The sequence below is a fragment of the Prionailurus viverrinus genome, chromosome B3 (assembly GCF_022837055.1).
Source record: "Prionailurus viverrinus isolate Anna chromosome B3, UM_Priviv_1.0, whole genome shotgun sequence".
Lineage (NCBI taxonomy): Eukaryota > Metazoa > Chordata > Mammalia > Carnivora > Felidae > Prionailurus > Prionailurus viverrinus.
In genome coordinates, this window is record NC_062566.1 from 144,102,930 (window position 1) to 144,125,755 (window position 22,826).

General features: G+C 43.0%; 1 protein-coding gene across 1 annotated transcript; it reads right to left on the reverse strand.

The window, feature by feature from the left end:
• Nucleotides 1–53: 53 nt before the first annotated feature.
• On the reverse strand, nt 54–22,826 carry LOC125168156 (uncharacterized). The gene is given in 8 exon segments (XM_047863069.1): nt 54–73; nt 1,302–1,306; nt 8,714–8,720; nt 9,269–9,583; nt 9,683–9,800; nt 19,970–20,030; nt 21,123–21,309; nt 22,694–22,826. Coding segments are annotated over 8 exon segments (846 nt in total).

The following is a 22,826-nucleotide window of genomic DNA, read 5'->3' on the forward strand; positions in this document are numbered from 1 at the left end:
TGAAGTCTCAGATTGTGATGCCTCCTGCTTTGGTTTTGTTTTTCAAGATCACCTTAGCTATTCTGGTTCTTTTCTGTTCCATACAAATTTTAGGATTATTTGTCTAGCTCTGTGAAGAATGCTGGTGTCACTTTGATAGGGATTGCATTGAATATGTAGATTGCTTTGGGTACTATTGGGATTTTAACAATATTTGTTTTTCCTATCCAGGAGCATGGAATATTTTCCCATATTTTGTCTTCTTCAATTTCTTTCATAAGCTTTCTATAGTTTTCAGTGTAAAGATTTGTCACCTCTTTGGTTAGATTTATTCCTAGGTATTTTGTGGTTTCTGGTGCTACTGTAAATGGGATAGATTCCTTGATTTCTCTTTCTGTCACTTCATTGTTGGTGTATAGGAATGCAACTGATTTCTCTGCATTGATTTTATATCCTGCCACTTTGCTGAATTCATGAATCAATTCTAGCAGTTTTGTGGGGGAGTATTTTGGGTTTTCCATATAGAGTATCATGTCATCTGTGGAGAGTGAAAGTTCAACCGCCTCCTGGCTGATTTGGATGCCTTTTATTTCTTTGTGTTGTCTGATTGCAGAGGCTAAGACTTCCAATACTCTGTTGACTAACAGTGGCAAGAGTGGACATTCCTGTCTTGTTCCTGACCTTAGGGAGAAAGCTCTCAGTTTTTCCCCATTGAGGATGATGTTAGCATTGGGTTGTTCATATATGGCTTTTATGATCTTGAAGTATGCTCCTTCTATCACTACTTTCTTGAAGGTTTTTATCAAGAAAGGATGTTGTATTTTGTCAAGTGGTTTCTCTGCATCTATGGACAGGATCATATGGTTCCTGTCCTTTCTTTTATCGATGTGATGAATCACGTTAATTGTTTTGCAGATATTGAGTCAGCCCTGCATCCCAGGTATAAATCCCAACTGGTCGTGGTGAATAATTTTTTTAATGTATTATTGTTTCAGGTTGGCTAATATATTGTTGAGGGTTTTTGCATCCATGTTCATCAGGGAAATTGGTCTGTAGTTCTCCTTTTATTGTGGTCTCTGTCTGCTTTTGGAATCAAGGTAATGTTGGCTTCATAGAAAGAGTTTGGAAGTTTTCCTTCCATTTCTACTTTTTTGGAACAGTTTCAAGAGAATAGGTGTTAACTCTTCCTTAAATGTTTGGTAGAATTCCCCTGGAAAGCCATCTGGTCCTGGACTGTTGTCTTTTGGCAGATTTTTGGTTACTAATTCGATTTCCTTACTGGTTATATGTCTGTTCAAATTTTCTATTTCTTCCTGTTTCAGTTTTGGTAGTGTATATGTTTCTAGGAATTTGTCCCTTTCTTCCAGATTGCCCATTTTATTGGCATATAATTGTTCATAATATCTCTTCTTACTGTTTTTATTTCTGTTGTGTTGGTTGTGATGTCTCCTCTGTCATTCTTGATTTTATTTATTTGGTTCCTTTTTCTTTTTGATCAATCTGGATAGTGGTTTATCAATATTGTTAATCCTTTCAAAGAACCAGCTTTTAGTTTCATTGATCTGTTCTACTGTTTTTTTCTTTGGTTTTGATAGCATTAATTTCTGCTCTAATCTGTATTATTCCCTGTCTTCTGCTGGTTTTGTGTTTTATTTGCTGTTCTTTCTCCAGCTCTTTAGGCGTAATGTAAGGTTGTGTATCTTAGATCTTTCTTCCTTCTTTGGAAGGCCTGTATTGCTATATACTTTCCTCTTATGACCGCCTTTGCTGCATCCTAGAGGTTTGCGTTGTGGTGTTATCATTTTCATTGACTTCCATATACTTTTCAATTTCCTCTTTAACTGCTTGGTTAGCCCATTCATTCTTTAGCAGGATGTTCTTCAGTCTCCAAGTCTTTGTTACCTTTCCAAATTTTTTTGTTGTGGTTGATTTCGAGTTCATGGCATTGTGGTTAAAAATATACATGGTATGATCTCGATCTTTTTGTAGTTACTTAGGCCTGATTTGTGTCCCAGTATATGGTCTATTCTAGACAATTTTCCATGTGCACTGGAGAAGAATGCATATTCTGTTGCTTTAGGATGAAATGTTCTGAATATATCTGTTAAGTCCTTCTGGTCCAGTGTGGAACTCACAGCCATTGTTTCTTGTTGAATTTTGATTAGATGATCTATCCATTGCTGTGAGTGGGGTGTTGAAGTCTCCTACTGGTATGGAATTCTCTTCGATGAGTTTCTTTATGTTTGTAATTAATTGATTTATATATTTGGGTGCTCTCACATTTGGCGCATAAATGTTTACAATTGTTAGGTCTTCTTGGTGGATAGACCCTTTGATTATGAATGATATAATGCCCTTCTGCATGTCTTGATACAGTCTTTATCTTAAAGTCTAGATTGTCTGATATCAGTATGGCTACTTCGGCTTTCTTTTGTTGACCATTAGCATGATAGATGGTTCTCCATTTCCTTATTTTCAATCTGGAGGTGTCTTCAGGTATAAAGTGAGTCTCTTGCAAAAAGCATATAGATGGATCTTGTTTTCTTCTCCATTCTGTTACCCTGTGTCTTTTGATGAGGGCATTGTGTACATTGACGTTAAGGTGGTACTGAAAGATATGAATTTATTGCCAATATGATGCTTGTAAAGTTGGAGTTCTGGTGGTGTTATCTGGTCTTTCTAATCTTTGTTGCTTTTGGTATTTATTTATTTATTTATTTACTTACTTACTTATATTTTAATCTTTTCTCCCCTCAGCTAGTCCCCCTTAAAATTTCTTGCAGGGCTGGTTTTGTGGTCACAAACTCCTTTTATTTTTGTTTGTCTGGGAAACTTTTTTTTATCTCCCTTTCTATTTTGAGTGACAGCCTTGCTGGATAAAGAATTCTTGGCTGCATAGTTTTCTAATTCAGGACACTGAATATATCCCGCGACTCCTTTCTGGCCTGCCAAGTTTCTGTGGCTAGGTCTGCTGCAAATCTGATCTGTTTTCTCTTGTAGCTTAGGGTCTTTGTTTCCCTTGCTGGTTTTATGATTCTCTCTTTGTCCAAGTACTTTGTGAATTTGACTATGATGTGCTTTGTTGATGTTTAGTTTTTGTTGAATCTAATGGGGGTCCTCTGTGCTTCCTGGATTTTGATGTCTGTGTCTTTGCCCAGGTTAGGAAATTTTTCCACTATGATTTGCTCACGTAATCCTTCTACACCTATTTCTCTCTTCCACTTCTTGGACCCCTATGATTCTCATGTTTTTCCTTTTTAAGGAGTCACGGATTTCTCTAATTCTTAAATCATGCTCGTTTGCCTTAATCTCCCTCTTCTTTTATGCTTCATTATTCTCTATAAGTTTGTCATCTATATCGCTGATTCTCTGTTCTGCCTCATCCATCCTTGCCACTGCTGCATCCATCCGTGATTGCAGGTCAGTTATAGCATTTTTAATTTCATTCTAGCTATTTTTTACTTCTTTTATTTCTGCAGAAAGCGATTCTAATCTATTTTTGACTACAGCTAGTATTCTTATCTTTGTGATTCTAAATTCTAGTTCACACATCTAGCTTGTACCTGTGTTAGTTAAATCCCAGGCTGTTGTTTCTTCGTGCTCTTTCCTTTGGGGTGAATTCCTTCAATTTGTCATTTTGAAGGGAGAAAAGGAATTAATGAGGTCGCAAAATTGAAATGAAAAGATAAAATTACAAAAATATTAAAATAAAAAATTACACACACACACACACACACACACACACACACACATACACACACATGAATTGAGTAGATAATGCTAGATCCTAGGTGTGTTTTGGTTTAGGTATTGAAAGTGGTTGGACAGATTAAAAAAAAAGGGGGGTGGGAGAAAAATAAGGGGAGGAGAAAAAAAGGAAATAATTTGATAATTTGAAAAAATAATACACTGAATTTGACTAAAATTAAATGATGGGAATAAAAGAGTTTTAAGAAATATACACACAAAATTAAAGAATATAATATAAAAATGTAAAGAAAAATATTTGTAATAAAAATTAAAAATAAATGTGATTTTTCCTTTTTCTGTATTCAAGAAGAAAGGAAACGAAAAAGAGAAAAAAGACAAAAAAAGGAAGAAAAGGAAATCATTTAATACTTCAAAAAGTGAATACACTGTAGTAGACTTAAATGAAATATGATGGAAGTAAAATAGAACTTAAAAAAATTTACGTAAGAGCAAACAATATAGTAAAAATATTAAATAAAAATAATTTTAATAGGAATTGAAGGAAAGTGAAGTTTTTCTCTTTCTGAAATCAGGAAAAACAACAGAAATGAAGAAGAGAAAAAAATAAAAAGAAAGAAAAAATAAAAAGGAAACTGTTTGGAAATTTGAAAAGGGGAATATACTGAAGTAGACTAAAAGAAAATGCTGGAAATAAAATAGAATTTGAAAAAAAAGACACAAATGTAAAAAATATAGTAATAAAAATAAAGAAAAATATATTTTTTAAACGTTTATTTATTTTTGAGACAGAGAGAGACAGAGCATGAACAGGGGAGGGTCAGAGAAAGGGAGACACAGAATCCGAAATAGGCTCCAGCCCCCGAGCTGTCAGCACAGAGCCCGACTTGGGGCTCGAACTCACGGACTGCGAAATCATGACCTGAGCTGATGTCTGCCGCTTAACCAACTGAGCCACCCAGGTGCCCCCCCTTTTTTTTAACGTTTAAAAATATTTTTAATATTGGTAATAAAAATGAATTTTTTCTCTTTCTGCATTCAAGAAAAAGAAAAGAAGTGTAAAAGAGAAAAAGAAGAAAAAAAGAAAGAAAATTGACTAGATGAACCTGCTAACAGATTGATGTAGGACTGAAATTACTTTGTTATCCCATAGATGTCAGTCTGTGTAGCTCTTTATAGTCCATAAACTAAGCTGGAAGTGAGACTTGTTTTCCTGAAGAGCCCAGTTGGCCCAGTTGGGCGGGGCCCAGTGTAATGGCTCCGCTCTCCACTAGATGGCGCTTCTCGCCTCCTGGGGTGTATTGTTACAGTGCTTGTAGGTGCATATGCGCATGCACGGGAGAGGTGAAAATGGCGCCACCCAGCTACCCAGTGTGTTCTCCCGGATCAGCAATTGAGCACCCGTCCTCTGTCTTCAGCTCTCCTCTACTCCCTGCTCTGTCAATGTCCGTGACCAGGCCCCAGGCCACACCTCTCTTCCAGGTTTTGTCTCAGACGCGGCTGTTTTCCCTGGCCCCTTAGTCCAAAGGACTGCAGCTTTGACCTGTTCTGCCCTCTGTGGGGACGGTCTCACCGAGCAATGGCCGAATGAGCAATGGCCTAATACCAGCTGCACCCAGGAACGCTTGCCTGACCCTGTTGTTGCCGGTGCCTCGAGACTGTGGCCAGGTGCCAGCCCACCCCAGAAAACGTTTTCGGTAGTGTGTAGCTGCAGTGTTTTGTGGATTATGGAAAATCACAATACACACCTGGCACCAGGCTTCAACCTAAAAGACCTTGTTCCAGCACCAGTGAATGTGGCTGTTTTCTGGGGTCTGCTGAGGCCAGGTGGCTTTGGCAGTCTCCACCAAATATCCTTCCAGCAGTGGAACTGCCTCTCCCTGTGAGGCCTGAGAACATCCCGGACCCCACTCTGTTCCTGGGATTCTCCCTTCCCACCAGAGCACCTCCAGGTATTGAGCTACAAAGTTGCAGCCTTTGTGCTCCCCTTGTTTACAGTCTTAATGGAATTTACACACTGTCCTTTCTCCTTTCTCCCTTTTTAGTTTAGTCCCTGTGGCTGTTTCCAATTTTTCCACTTTCTCTCCACCTGCTTTTGGGGAGGGGTGCTTTTCCCGTATTCTCCCCCACTCCCCAGTCTCCGTCCTCTCTCCACCCGCAAAAGCACCTCCCTTCCCACAGCTTCTCACTCCCAAGGTCACCTCTCTGTGCCATGTACTTGTTCAATTCTGTGGTTCAGGTTGTGCAGATTGTTTTGTTAATCCTCAATCAGTTTTCTAGGTGTGTAGGATGGTTTAGTGTTGGTCTGGCTGGATTTCATGGATGCAAGATGCACAAAAATCTTCCACGTTGCTCTGCCATCTTGTCTCCTCCCCCATTGACTGCCTAATTTTCAGTTGAGCGTTTGAGGATATTATGCCACTCCCTTCTTGCCTGCAGGTTTCTGTGGACACTTCTGCCATAATCTTTTTTTATGTTCCCGTATTTGTTAGCAAACTCTTCTGTCTTCGTGCTTATAGGGTTTTTTTTTAATCTGTGTATTTTGTGAATTTTACTATGTTATGTCTCAGAGTTGTCCTCCTTTTTTAAAAAAAATATTAATGGGAGTTCTCTGTGACTCATAGATGTGGACGTCTGTTTCCTTAACCATTTAGTGGAAATTTTCCACTCTAATGCACTCAGATAAAACTTATCCCCTTTATTTTTCCTCTCTTCTTCTTCTGGGACTCCTTTGAAAAGAATTTTATTACACTTTATGGAGTTGCTGAATTCCCAATATACATATGTGAGGGAATATTTTAATTTTCCTCTTCCTTCCTGCTTCATTTCTCACATAATTTTATCTTCCATGTTACTCATTCATCTGCTTCTTTCTGCCTTGAGTTCATTATATCCAATCAGTTTCACATCTCGGTTACAGGATTTTAAAATTTCAGCCTGACTGGGTTATAGGTCTTTTTTATCTGCAGTCAGGGTATCCTCATGTCGTTTAGGCTTTCTCAAGCACAGATAGTATCCTTATGATAGTTTTTAAAAGTTCAGTTTCCTTATGATAGGTTTTAAATTCTATTTGAAGAAATTATTTATATGTGTTTTAATGATATCCCTGGCAATGTCCTTTTATCGTTTTTTCTTTTGGAATGAATTCCTCCATCATGGTGTATGTCTATGTCTCCGCTTTCTTAAGTGTTTTAGGAAAATCCTGTTATGTTTTCTGCTTCTAGAGTAGTGTCTTTATTGAGAAATGTTTACATACTGTTGAGGACCTGACATTCTGGAAGCATTTCTTGCATGTGCTGTGTGCACTGTGCTGTCATATATTGGCTGCTCTGTCCCTCAGGTCAGTCCTCTGCAGAGTTCTCCTTGCCTCCAGTGGAGAGTTTTTCAACTTTGTCCAAAGTATTGTGAGTTTTAACTAGGTGAGTTTGGTCTCCTTATTGAAAGAGGCTAATTCCTATCTCCCCTATAGGTGAAGCTATGCCTCACTATATGGTCAGTAGACTTGGTGCCTATTGGGTATATGGTGGTCTTTGGACGGGGATAGTGGAGGGTTAATGGTGGTCTCGGTACCCGGCACTCTTTTCCTAGTAAGGAAACACCTGAGGAAGGCAAGGTGGATATAGCTTGGTGTGAGTGGCTCAGCACCTACTGGGGGTTGCTGTGCTGCTCACTGAATTATGTCCATGCTTATTGGTGGGAGGAAATATTGGCATCAGCTCCCCCACTAGTCCCTGCAGTTGGAGTTCCCAGCTGCCTGTTCAGGAAACCCTCACACAGAGAAAACAATCTGTACTCATGGGTCCCAGACTTCCTTCAGAACCTGGCCTTCACCCTGTCTGTGTCCAAGCCATTGGCCCACCTGGCAGCTCAGGGCTCTTATGTTTTATCTCAGGAGCTCTAGCTGGGTTTTAATACACCAAATTGTATGAACTCAATGTGACAGGGACCCCACTGATCCTCTGGGAGAGTGTCTTGCTGTGATGTGGTTGGAGCTGGTTATCCCAGAAGGGCGGTTGCATGAACACTAGGGATTTGGAGTTCATGGTGAGGAAGGACAAGAAGGCAGCATTCAGTTAGCTGCTTTCAGCAGACGCTCCTATGCTAATGACCAGGGCAGTGCAATGGTGCCTGTCAGCCCTCCTGCCCCACGAGAGGCAATTCCCTGTCTCCCAAATGCACTCAAAGAAGGTAACTGTCTCACCTGATACGACCCAGGGTATTCTCAAACCGCAGCACTCCCTATTGGCCTCGGGGCTCCTTCTTTACAGAAGCACTGCTATGCCCACCAGGTTCCACCCCAGTGATGGCATGGACTTCTAAATCTTCAGTCTTTGAACTCGACATTTACAGCAGGTTGACATGTCATGATTACCTTTATGTGTCATCTTGACTGTGTCATGGGTGCCCAGATTCAGGACTCTTTCTGTGTATGTCTGTGATGAGTTTCCAGAAGAGATGGGCATTTCCATCCATGGTTTCTTTCTGCCTGGGCATCACCCATTCCATTATAGTTCTGAGTAGAATCCGATGCAGAGGGAAGAAGAATTCCTTCATTTTTACTTCCCATGTGCGTGTTTGAACTGGAACATTGGTCTCCTCCTGCCCTTGTTCTTAGAGTTACATCATCGGCTCTGCATGTTCTGACACTAGACACTAGTTCAGAGTCAGGTGAGAATTACACCACTGGTTTTCCTGGGTCCCCAACTTGTGACAGTAGATCATGGGACTTCTCAACATATTTTTTCATTGAAACCAATGTGCTTTGGGTTCTGTTGCTCAAGGGAATCCCGATTAACACATGGAGATGATTTATCTCTTGTTTAGAGGAATTGAATAAAGGTGTAGCTCATTTAAAGTCCTGAGTAGTAAAGTGCCATGAAGGAAATGTCACGTTGTTTATTTATTTATTTAAAAAAAATTTTTTTTCAACTTTTATTTATTTTTGGGACAGAGAGACAGAGCATGAACGGGGGAGGGTCATAGACAGAGGGAGACACAGAATCGGAAACAGGCTCCAGGCTCTGAGCCATCAGCCCAGAGCCCGACGCGGGGCTCGAACTCACGGACCGCGAGATCGTGACCTGGCTGAAGTCGGACGCTTAACCGACTGCGCCACCCAGGCGCCCCAGTGTCACGTTGCTTAATTGGGACAAGGGTTGGGTGCAGATAATGGGGAGCCGTGGGATCCTGTGGTCCTGGATGCCCAGGGAGTGCATCTGGGACTCCTGTAAAGTTTCAGCTGTTGTGCCTCAGGAAATCTGCAGTTCACTCATGTTGAGTGACAGAAGTAAGCAATGCAAACAACTGTGTCTTTCGTGTATGTTAGGGTAGTTTTCCTATGACAACAATTATCTAATTCACACAGTTAATAGGTAAAGACAGATCCTGTGTCCAGAGAGGCTCCCTGGAGAAACTGCTGTGTGGAGAGGAAGCCCCAGACCCTGACTGGAAACCTGCCTGTAACCCCCATCTGCACCTGTGCCTGGGGACACAAAGCAAAATTGTGCATAGTGTGCTCCCCCTGGTGGTGCTGATCCCCTCCTGCAGGGAGGTTTTCGTCTGGGCTCCCTGTGAGGTCCCCTCACCATGTCTCTTGCACAGTAATATGTGGCCGTGTCCTCGGCCCTCAGGTTGTTCATCTGCAGATACAGCGTGTTCTTGGAGTTGTCTCTGGAGATGGTGAATCGGCCCTTCATGGAGTCTGTGTAGTATGTGCCACTTCCAGCAGTATTAATCCGTGAGACCCACTGTAGCCCTTTCCCTGGAGCCTAGCGGACCCAACTCATTCCATAGCTACTGATGGTGAATCCAGAGGCTACACAGGTGAGTCTCAGGGACCCCCCTGGCTTCACCAGGTCTCCCCCAGACTCCACCAGCTGCACGTCACATTGGACACCTGCAGACACAAGACATCTTCGTCAGGAAACTGTCACACATCCACTGTCTCGCTCATATCCACTCACATACTCAGTGTCTCCCATGCACCATAAATTACCTTTTAAAAGAGCAACAAAGAAAACCCAGCCAAGCACAGACTCCTTTGTGAGGTGTCTGTGTTCTGTGCTGATCACCGAAAGGGAACACCTGGGACTCCCAGGTCTGGGGCTCCTCTCCTAGCTGCAGTGTCAGGGTGGGCTGGTTTTATCAGCACAGAGAGGACCCATTTACGTGTCCTATATTTCAAACCTCAGACTTAGATTTGATACTTTAAAAGTGAACGACAGGGTTAGGGACGCACTTCTACATTAGTTTGTGTGGATGGTGCTGTGACAATATGAATAATTCTAATAGGTGAGCACAGTTACATTTGCACACGTGTGTGCATTTTTCCAGGTCTTTCATCAACAAAGGTCATTTTCACTCTACAAGTGTTTTACACATTTTTTGAAATTTAACCCAAATACTTTATTCTGTGTTATTTTCACTTGTATAATTTTGTTATTTGTTTTGCATATATTTCTATGCTGATGCCTACAATCACAGGTGCTTTTTTGTTGTTGTTGTTCATTTTGTATCCTGAAATTTCCCTCATTGTTAAAAGTACTTCTAATATTTTTTGTGGTATCTCTAGGGTTTTGTTATGTTTAAGATCATGTCATCTGCAAACAGGTAATTTTTCTTCCTTCCTACTGATTTAAATATCTTTTATTTTTTATTACCTATTTTTTTCTGGTTACATCTTCCAGTTGTAGGAGAAGAAAGCTTTTCCCTTCTTTTCTTCTGGGATTTAGCCAGTGTAAAAATTCAATTGACATAAGACATATCTACAGGAGAGAAAAAAAAATCATTTTGTAAGTGCATGGCCTTCCTAATGATATGACACCCAGAGAAAGGACAAAGCAGGTGGCGCTTGTGACTTTCAGACAACAAAACATTGGATTTGGCAAGACTTAAGTTTGGGGTATTATGTTAGTCACCAAGTAAGTAGGTTTGTTTGCATAGCCTTCTTGTCCCTGTGTTCCTTATTCTGGTGCTAACGATGGTTCTTCCCTCTTGGTACATGGAAGGGAGATTTATATCCTGCTGTCAAGGGACAATGGAGAGTCTGAGTGTATTTGGACTATTTCTCAAGTGACTTTCATCCAAATAAGCAGTGTGACAAGATGACATAGTTTGAGGTGGCATATGCATTCTTCACGTAATCATGGGGAATATATATATTAGGAGTGACCATCATTGCTTGGCTCCTGATTTGAAAGGAAAACCTTCAGCATTTTACCGTTCAATATGCTGTCGGGTGGGAGCTTTTCATAGTGGCCATGATCATGTGGAGGTAATTTCCTTCAGTTCCTTTTTAATTGGGTTATTTTTAAATGATGAACCTGTGTTGAATTTTGTCTAATTTTTTTGAATCAATTAATGATGGCTTTGATTCATTCTTTCCCTCTGTTAATGGAGGACATCACATTTATACACTTCTGTATGTTGAAGGATCCTTGCATCCCTGGAGTTAATCACACTGGATTATGTTGTATGATCCTCTCAATGTTCTGTTGAATTCAGTATGCTCAGATTTTGTGAAGGAATTTTGCATGTATGTTCATTTGAGATAGTGACCTGTAGTTTCCCTTCTTGTGGTGTCTTTCTTTGGTTTGGTGTGAGAGCAATGCTGTCCTCACAAAATGCATTTGGGAGTGCTGTTTTTTATCAGTGTTTTGTAATAGTTTGAGAAATATTGGCATTAATTCCTCTTTAAATACTTAGTAGAAGTTTTAATAAAGCCATGGAATCCTATGCAGATTTTTTGGAGGGTGAGGTTTTAGATAGAGAAATCTTATTAATTTTTCTTTTGTTCATTTTGTATTTTTCCATGAAACAGTCTTGGTGGACTACATTATGGCATAAAATGTGTAATTTGTTCTTGGTGATCTAATTGTTGGCCTATAAATACCTAAGTTTTTCTTTAATGATCCTTTTCATGTCTTTAGTTCAGTTATGTCTCCTCTTTCAATTCTGATTGCATTTGTTTCAGTCTTCCCTATTTCCCTAGGCTACCTATTTGTTTCAAATTTTACTTACTTTCCAAATACAATTTTTTATGTAACTGATTTGTTTTCTGTATTTGTGATAGTCTCTATTTTCTGTCAGCGTTATCTTTTTATGTTATTTTTATGTTTATCTTTTCATGTCAATAAAATGCCAATGAGTTTTTTTTAAGGAATATGAAAAATATACTAATTCATATGGAACCACACAACACATGGAAGCAACAAAACAATCATGACGTCGAGAGAACCTGGAGACATCACACTTCTCTCTTTCTAAAGATATTGCAGAGGTACATTAACCACAACAGTGTGCTGCTGGCATCAAATGAGACATTTAGGCCAGTGGAGCTCATCACGGAGCCCAGAAGTAGAAGTTTGCAGATGCAGTGAGCAAATCCTCCACGAGATTTCCAACAATGCACAGTGGGGGTAAAATAGTGTCTCTTAAACATGGTGTTGACTAGGGGCACCTGTGTGGCTCGTTAAGTTAAGCATCCCACTTCCACTCAGGTCATGATCTCACAGTTTGTGGGTTTGAGCCTCACATCAGGCTCCTGCTGACAGCTCAGGGCTTGGATTCTGTTTCTGCCTCTATCTCTGTGCCTCCCTACTCATGATGTGTCTCTCTCCCTCAAAAACAAAGTAAAAATTTTTAAAAATAGTATTGATATATACATGCAAAATAATAACATTTCGCTATAATCTTGTTTCATACATATACGTCGACACAAAAAAAATCTCAAAATGGATGAAGGATTAAGAAGAACACTTGAACCTAAATGCCTTAAAACAAAACACAAAAGATAAATGTCATGACATTCACTTGAGAATGATTGATCACAGAGAAATCACAGAGAAAATCACAGAGAAATCACAGAGAAAAAAGCATACAAGGGGGACTACATCATACTAGAAAAGAGGCAAGCAAATATTTGCAGAGCTAGAAGGCAGTCTATGGGAGGGTAGACATTACAATAAAAAATACTGAAAATGAGTTAGTATCCAAAATGCAGGAGGGACAATAAAGGTGCTATCATTTCCCTGCCATCAGACCACACCTCAAGCTTCCCCCTTTCCCTAGTGGAGACCCATCTCCATTCAAAGTGCTCCTCAGAGGATGAGTCTTAAAGATGTGCCCACTAGAGTCTGGGCTTCATACGCACACAAGATTGAATTGTGTCTAGTGCTTAGCTTGTGTTTAAGGGGCCTGGGAAAGGGACTGGTACCTCCCATCAGTAACCAGATTCCCTGTCTTGCTGCAGAGGGAGGACCTGACCCTGTGATAGACTCTGTTACCACAGGATGTTCTTGCTTTACCTCCTCACCGTGTAACACCCCAAACTTGTGACTAAATAAGGAACAGAATTTGATTCAGATGGCAATCAAAGCTACTGATTTGTACAGTGTAGGAGCCATAAAGTCTTTTGTCACAAATTCTGCCCCCCCAACCCTTGTCCCTAACTGAGCTGGCATTCACGGCTCAATCCCTGGTGATGAAGATGCATTCCTGGAATGAACATCTGCTTAACTTTCTTGACAATGCCATTGCACCCTGACTTATACTTTCTCTTTGCGTGTATGCTTGGGGAAGCCAATGAACTGGGCTCAATATTTCTCCAAGTTCTTGAAGCCGACTTACATTCTATACCTGCACCCAAGGCTGCACTCTTGTTCAGTATGTCAGTGTCTGTCATTCCATTACCAAAGAGGCAGGGAGCCCTTGAAGATGCCCCCACCCTCCTAAAGCTCCAGCCGGACAGGGCCATACACCCTCCTGTCTTCTTAATGTCCACGGTTGCAAACAGCTACTACCAACTAGGAATATGTCACCATGCTTCAAATCTCCCCACAAAGTGTCTTGTCAGTTTTTCTCATCCCTCTCACCAGTACAAATATGCAGTTGCATAAACTTCTAAGGAAACCTGGCTATTGCTTCCTAAAGACCCTACTTCACTGCATTTGCTCTGTCTATAGGAGCTGCTCACCCCTACCTTATGCTGCCACAGATTCCTTTTCGTGGCTCTCAGAGGCATTAACCTACTTAAAAGCATTAATATTAGCTCTGTGCACACCCCGAACTCTCAGGTGTCTAAATATCAATAACATGTTTCACCTCTCATACCATGGAGATGCAGTGGCTGCAGGTATCCTGGGACAACCTGTGCCTCTCGGATACGTCCTATAACTTTCTTCCCATGAAAATTAGACCTTGGGCCATCAGGCACCACTGCATGCTTGCACCCCCCACAGCTGCTGTCTGGATACATTAGGATCCCCACTCACCTCTGTGTTCCTCTCTGACAAATTTGTAATTCCCAGGTCCACCACGTACCTACCAGCAGGCCACAGACCAAACCCTCCATAATCTTGTGTCATGTTAACCCTTTAAATCCGGATATCCCACTCCCCTCCCTAAAAAGAGAGACCTGGGGCACCTGGGTGGCTCAGTCTGTGGGCGTCATACTTCAGCTCAGGTCATGATTTCGCTGTTTGTGAGTTTGAACCCTGCATTGGGCTCTGTGCTGTCAGCTCAGAGCCTGGAGTCTGCTTGAGATTCTGTCTCCCACTCTCTCTCTCTACTCCTCCCTCACTCACCTCTTTCTCCAAAATTTAAATAAACATTTAAAAAATTTAAAAGGGTTAACCCTAACCCTAACCCTAACCCTAACCCTCCTTCATTCCACACGATTGCCCTCAGCTACAGGAATGATTTCTGGGACATCTGGTGGTCAACCTGAGTTGTATTTAAAAATATATATATTTTTTTCTTTAACATTTATTTCGTATTGAGAGGCAGAGAGACACAGAGCACGAGCAGGGGAAGGGTAGAGAGAGGGGGAGACATAGAACCTGAAGTAGGCTCCAGGCTCTGAGCTGTCAGTACAGAGCCCGATGTGGGGCTTGAACTCACAAACTGTGAGATTATGACCTGAGCTGAAGTGCAGAGCTTAACCAACTGAGCCACCCAGGTGCCCCACCCTGACTTCTATTTTGTGATGGCTTCTGTTTTGGGGGAAATATAGGAGCCACTCAGGCCAGTGTCCCTACTAGAAATACTCCAGGCGTCCTCTCTGCCTGCTGTAAAAGCAGTCTAAGCCACTGTGCTCCCAGGTTTTCCCAAGCTTCCATATCTGCAAAGGGAAAGACTGACACTATTCACAGCCATTCCAGACATACCCTGGAGTCTTCAAGGCTGTTGTCATCCTCTGCAAATCCCACAGCTCTTGAGCACCAGAGGATATTTTTCCAGCAGGCCTATAATTGCTGCCCTAATACACGCAACTGATCTTTCTGCTAAAATTGCTAACAGTCACTCTCCAGCCCAAACTGCGAGGGGACTGTCACTATCTCTCCAGCGATTGATAGAGCTCACAAGGTTGTCAAATACACAGCCAAGAACACAGGCCCCTGTCCTTTCCCCCACTTTAGAAGCCTACCTTTATCCATGACTTGGACCATTGTTTATCATGTAAGTTCCTCACAATGTGAAAAAGACAGGTGGGCAGATAATGATCAGATGGGGTGTACATCGGGGTTGAGTGGACCTCCTGAGGCCCCTTTCTTCTCTCCTTTTGTCTTGCACCAACCCCATCAGATGGGATAATTAAGAAACTGAGAGACAGCGGGTTCATCCCAGGCATCCACAAAACCTTGACTAAATTATTTCCCACAGCAATACTTGTAAATCTCTCCAAGTTCTGTATAATATCTGCAGGCCCCAGGGAGTCCCTCTAGCCTCTCCCTGCCCACTGGGGCTCTCCAGATGGATTTGACAAACTGGCTTCGTCTTTGGTTAATGGCTGCATATTTGGTGGACTGATGCTGTCTGACTAGACATGCCAATGCCACGACCCTGGTAAAGAATGTGATGCCTGAGATGGGCCCTGGCTTTCCCATTCCATTATGGATTTAGCAGACCAAGGAACTCACTTCAGCACGTAGACAAACTATGTACTTGCCAAGACTTGGGAGTGATGATTAGAATTTCATACCCCACATCACCCTCAATCATCACAGAAGAGGACGATGAGGTTGTGAGGATTAGGGGAACAGACATGGAACATGAAAAACTAGACACAAAAGTCTGGAAACTGGCTTGGAAAGTCTAGAATCATTGTTCCTGGCCCTTATGAGATTTGGAATTCTCCAAATAGCATGCAGGGACTGACCCCCTTTGCAATAATATTTTAGAAAGGAATCCTTAACCCTTTCATTACTGATTGAGTGAATTTTATGATAACTTATATGACCAAGGTGATGCCATGCATAGCCATGTCCAACAACTAACTGGTTGACTTGGATATTATCCACAGACAATAAGAACATGCCCTCTGCCACTGACTAGCCTTGACACCCCTTCCATGGAACATGGGAGGTGCCTCAAGTCTTCAGAGAGCACCCAGTGCCACCTCCCTGGGAAGGACCTTATGATGAACTGCTAACCGACTACACCACCATCAGAATTAGGGAAAGATGCCTCTGGATTCACACAAGCTGCACAAAATAGTTTCAGAAAATGCCATCAAGACTCTGGGTGGCCATCCCCGTGAGGACCATAGGTAAGGATTCCCAGAGCCAATTCCCAGGCTCCAGAAGCACATGGCATCACATAGTAGGTCACAGATCAAGAAACTGCATTTCCACCTAGTTTCATTTTCTGGCTCTCTCCTGACAGGAAAACAAACTTTTAAAAATGGAACCTGCCCTTTCCCCCACTATTAAAAGACTGACTACATTTCCTGCTCTCCTTCTGAACTTCTACGACTGTCTTCAGACTGCATCTGCCCCATTCACCTGTGTGGTTATCTCAGCAGGTCAGACACGGACCCCTACACCAGTTTTCCAAGTCCCGTCTACAGTAAATAACCAGTCTGCCAATTGTTTTGACATCAGGAGAGCAAGTAAGCCCCTGAAGTAATGTTATTTCCTGCCAATGCAAGCAGGTGAATGCACCATGTGTATGGAAATGGAAGGGTGCTGTATCCACAACCAGAACTGCAATGCCACTCTGCTTTTCCTTCCACTGCATTAATGGGACCACAACTTTGGTGGAAGCTTCAGGATGGTCCTTTGCTCAGGTGAAGTGTTGGGAGAGAATATTTCCCTTTGCAGGAAGACAAGCATGGTGATGTGTTCTCTCTTGGTGACATAGCAAGGCAACCTGGTGCCAGATGCTCCAGCGTAACCCCCATGGCACAAACACTTTCCAGATCACAAAATGTTTCATTGGCACTCAGACTGGCATAGCTCAGCCACTTCCAGGTAAGGCTGCCTAACAGCACAAGTCATATGAAAGTAGACCAAAAGTCTAGGGTAGCTCAGTCAAGAGACAAAACCCACCTTATAGCTGCTGAAGAACTGCAGTTTCTCCCAAAATTTCAGGAATGCATGATAATGACCAGTGAAAGTAGCCCTCAATTGCCCAGACCAGGGGGAACTCATGACAGGCTCCACATGAGCTGGTTAGGCTAACATCTTGGCATTTTTTGGACTGTTAGGAAGTCTCAAGACAGCAAGGTAGAGATGTACAGGTTGAGAGCAGACTGTGGCTGTGACTCCTTGGTCATCAATGCTGAATAGGACATACTGCCTAGCTCAGTCATGACAGAGTCTCCCCTATGGCCCTTGAGATACCCTCAACTGCCTAGACAGTCTTGGGAATGTGAGCCATCTTATGGACAGCTGGGAATTTATATTTCAGTAGTCAACTGTAAAGCACCACCTGTTAGGAGGGGGCTTTAATGCCTGTCAAATGACTGTACTGAAAGGAGAAACGGTGTGTTTAATGTCCCCCCTTCTTCAGTAAATCTTGAATTATGGGCTGCAATTAGTCCTCTATTGAACACAATATTGATGTATATATACTGTCTTAATTGGGTGTGGTGGGGTGCAATTTGCAGTCCTACAGACTCCTGATATGTAGCTCCCCCCAGGAAAGCCAGGCACTGGGTTTGTTTCCACTGACTTTGATGGCATGTGAGGGCATCCACACCATTAACAAGACAATGCAGGATGAAAGGGGTCACTGTTGCTAAAAGAGATTCAGTAAAGATTCTTCCAATAGTGACATCAAAGGGATGTTAAGACCTTTCTACTATCCCTCCCTTTATACCTCATAAGCTAAAGGGCACAACACTTATATTTGGAGGGGTTCCTGGGAAGCACTGTACCTTGACTTCAGGGTCAATGAGAGAAATAAAGTGTTGTCTGTGTCTGTGTCCTACAGAGTAACTAAAGAAGTATACAGTCAGTTGTCCCCAGAGGAAGGACATACACCATGAACCTTCAGGTCCTTAGGCAGGGGCCTTCGCATCTCCCCACCCACTGGGATCCCAGCTCCCACTACCAGGGCTTTCATGTCCAGAGAAGTGATGGCATGCACCCAAAGGGTAGGATCAGCATTCTCTCAAAGATCCCAAAGAGTCTGATCAAAGTTTCTGACTTGTGTTTGGGCTGTCATGAGATTAAGTCACTGGGACCCTCTCCTCAGAGCTGTGCATAAAGAGAAGTGTGGGCATCATCTCTATAGCAAGAGAGCTGAGTTGAAGTGCCACCCCTTGAATGGGGAGACAATAGGCCCCCAAGCTCCATATGCTGCTGGGACACTCCTGTGGGCTCCTATCTATGGAGGTGGTGATCCCATCAGCATTTGCAGCAAAGAAGTCTTGAACTTCTTGAAAATTCTCCTTTTCACATCTGACTATGACATGCATGCTAATGCCTGCTACACTAAAGCTGGTATTTCCATGAATTGTATTGGCACCAGGCTTAAAATCAGAGTGGTCCTTCATGATTCTGTTGTCTATATATTCTGTTGTGAAGTGCCTCTTCTCTAGGTTGGAAATGGACCAGGGCTCATGGGCACATGACATAAGGCAAAAAACAAAACAAAACAAAAAACCCAAAGAACAAAAACAAAGAAACCCAACCCATTCCCATTGAATTGTCCCCATTCTATCTTAGAGTTGGATTGTGTCACCTGGGCTTGTCCTCTCCCAGTGGGCCTGTGCTGTCATGCCACAAAAATCCACGTCCTGGGAATCAGACCTTCTTTCTTCCTACCTCTGTGGGCTCTGGGGCCCTGGGAAACCTCTTCTTCAGAGCCTTCCCATTTTTCCTTGGTGTGTGTCTCCTGACCTGTGCCTGGGTGTGATTGTCATAGTCTTTTGATACAGTGAAAAGACTGGAAACTCCATAGGTTGTCACTGAGTAAACAGGCTGTTGATACCTTGAGCTTTTCAGTGATTTATGAACCTGGGGCACTTGGACCAATCCAGACAGCTGTAGTATGTCAAGTGCTTAAAGCAACAGCTTGGAGCCAATTATGAAGACCCACTAGAGCCAATCAATGTCCTTGTCTCCCTCCCTTTGGACAAATGATTCCAGGAAACCTTGCATTTTCATGATGGTGTAGTGCCTGTCACCATTTCTCTCTTTCACACTGGTCTGTGGATATGTAGGTGTAGTGGTCTTGACAGGGAGGACCTGGGATAGAAGTTAGCTCTTCCCAGACACGTGTGCTGAGACCTCCCACACTGAGGTGTCCCCCACAACACCTGTCAAATAGGTAGCCATTGTCAACAGCAGTGAGGAATACAGCCAGTAGGGAGAGGTTGCCTCGTTTGTGTCCTCCGCCCAGGGAGACATAATGCTCCTGGTCGAGTTGCCTCTGTCACTAGGTAGGCATGGCTAAGCAAGCACAACACCAGGGTACTGGCTGCAACACAGTGGACCCAGCAGCTGGTGTCTTCTTCAACACTAATCTAGGGATGGTGTTCGGTGTCTGGCAATATCTCACTTGGAGATGAGTAGGAAATACACACCTCTGGAACCCCAGGATGGTGCCTGATTGTTGGTCTCTGCAGGGACTCTGACATTTTATGGCACTGATAACTTAGGATGGGGGTTTCTGGAGACACCTGGCATCAGCCAAAGAAAGCTACACACCACCAGCAAGCTCCAGCTCCTTCCTAGAGCAGCTGAGATGTGGGGGTGAGGAACGAGTGAGTCACTCTCAGTGCTAACACATTGTTGGAGGGCACCACCTAGGCCCCCTTCCCATAATGGGGACAAAGGGTTGGGGACGCCAGCTGTTGTACAGAATTAAGAACATGTGGACTGTATCCTGCTGAAGGAAGAGGCAAGAGCCAATTGCTCAGGGGGTTGGCATGTGGCTCTCTAATAATCCAAGCTCCTGCTTTGAGTACATGAGATGCATGGAGCCCTCGGGACACAAGGTGAGGTTTCAGTGCACCCCCAACAAAGGAAATAGATGCACAGGATTTATGACTTACAGGGCCCAGAAGCAAGGGGGCACAAGGACCCAGGGAAGGGCAGGCCTCCTTCCCACATTCCCTGTGATCAGGACATAGAAAACAGGGTAGAAAGTACCAGATTACTTAGGAGTGGATCGGGCTGAAGTCCCTAGATTTTCACAGGCTCACCTCTGTGTGGTTATTCGAGAAGGCTCTCAGAAAACCAAAGTTGGAATCCTAGGCAGATCCTTATATATGGTTAAACTCACTGAAAAGTAGGCAAAAAAGACAGTCGGGATTTACATTCCCTGGCTCCCTTGGAATGCCAGAGATATCCATAGGCACTTGTGCCTACTTTTCTGATTCATTTCATTGGGTGCTCCATTCAGCCTCATGGTCTCAGTCTCCCACATCTGGAAATTTTGTCTCCAGGGAGGCACAGCTTTTGCTAGATGGAACCTAATGCCAGTTCCCTTCCTCACAGCGCACAGATACAGACAGGCAGTGTGGTGGGTCATAGCCCACCATTACCCTGAACCCATGCTGGATCAGGGAAAGAGAGATTACCTGGAGAATGAGAAAATGTTCAGTGTGCAAGAGCACAGTTTTGGAGAAAACTCATGAGTTTGTCCCTAAAAGAGCTTGTGTCAACTTCTCTTAATTCTGGAAGCATATACCTCAGTTCAACACCCAGATGCTGACTCAGGTCCTCTGTACATAATCTCGGGCTCAGTTTGGGCTCTTGGAAGCTTAGATATATATGTAGAGGCCACAAGCATGCAGGTTTTAAGTTTCATTTCAGCGTTCTGGTCAGTGAGCCATGAGAGACGTGTGTCAGAGCCGTGATGTGCCTGTGGACCCCTGTGTCTCCTGCAGACCCCCGGAAACGTGGATGCCAGCTCTGCAGCCTCATTATGGTATTTTAACACATGTGCCAGTTGTATTGTCTATAGTTGTTCAGTAGTCAGGAGGCTAATTATGGATTGTCGTCAGCATCAATCAGTCCCTTAACTTTCTCGGTGTTGATAATCTGGTATTTGTGGTGACACCACAAGGAATGCAGCTATTAGGCTTAAATGGGAACAAAAACCACTCTGAGATATACCAGAGATTCATGACTTTGCCTGACTGGCTGCATTCTTCTTGGAGGCGTCCACTGTCTGTGCTCCCACCAGTGCCTCATCCAGTGCACCATGGAGGATCCCAGCCCATGTGGCAATGGCAGTTCTTGTTATTGTCGCACATCCCTCTATGACTGCATTCCTCCGGGATACAGTCATAATTCAGCTGAGCCACACTGCCAGTGCAGTAGGTGTCCTGACAGAACTTTCCAGGAGCATAGGGGGTACCAGTTCTCACATGACCAATCTCGGTTGTTCCTGTGCTACAAATGAATTCAGCCGCAAACACCAGAACCTTGAGATCTCAGATGGATGGAATCCAACATGCTCTTGCAGCTGAGGGAGATGTGTGACAATCCTACACTGCAGCCTTCCACACAGCATGTCTGTGTGGGAACAGCGTTCAGCATTGAATTCCCCGGGGTCTTCTGCGGTATCCATGTCTAATGCCTATATGATTTATGGTATAGCATACATCTTCACCTTTCCCAGAATTTCTGCCAAAGATTTCTTGGCAGTGAATAGTGTGGTCAGTGCAGTTTCCATGATAGCAGCAGCCCTCTTCAGTGCATGGGGTTCCATCTTGCATATGGAAGTCATCAGGGTACACCAAGGACACCCATGGCAGGACTCTTGAAGATCACATATATTTTGTATCTGTCTGCAAAGTGTCCAAGCATCCAAATAGGTGCAGTTTGTACAGGATCTGCCTGTATTACATTTGCCCCCAGGGGTTAAAATACAATCACTAATACAGCACAGATTGCTATAGCACTACTCTAAGGAGCTACAGTCACATTGCTTGCCTGGGTCAGCTAAGTAGTTTACAAAATGATTGTGGGTCAGGCTTTTATTTCAGTGCACCATTTAGATGTTGAAGAGGCACTTGCCTAATCTGCCACCCATTATGTGCTGCATATGAATGAAGGAACACTTACTAAAAGCTTCAGGTACACAAGGGAATTGGGTCCTGATGCAGTTGGACCTTTTCTGGCAAGCATATTCATCAGTGTCAACCCACAAAGCAATATTTCTTGCAATCTGAGGTGTTGCTATGACAGACAAGTGTAAATAATGTCTGCCCAAATAACCCATCATGACGGGGCTTTGTGGATGGCATATAGTACATACAACTGGACTGAAATTAACTTCATGGGATCCATCTCAAATCCCAACTAAGGATGAATGTGGTTTAAGAATTCGAAAACACTTGGACTCATAATATCAAAAAAAAAGGACTCTGGTGCAACACGTATTTGCCTATGTTAGCTGGATTGCCATCATTATAAATTATCATGACCCAATATAGTAACTTACATGAATCCCATGATACAATGAGTCAATTAAGCTAACTAGCCTTATTAGGAATTGGGCACATTTTGACCCGTGGTTGAACACACTATATATTGTTTTGGAACTGAGAGCAAAGTTCCGTGATGGAATGACTACAACTTACTAGAGATCCTGAGCACTGCACTGGCATTTGCTTGAGGAACAGGGGTCCCTATCCTCCTTATATCCCAGGTTATAAGTAGGTCCCATTGCATTGGTGTCTGCCACTCTCTGAGAAACAATGTGTTCAAATGTTGGGAATCGCTGATGCGTCTGATTTCATAACCAAGGTCATCCAACTTCATGATACCTTCAAGGCCCTGATAGCACGTGTCGATGGTGACCATGGAAAGAGCAATCTCCTCCAGGTAGCCGAGGTAGTAACAGTCCGGAGGCATGGAGGGGTAGTCCATCTGCAAGGCTCTCTGAGCATCCTGAGTCAT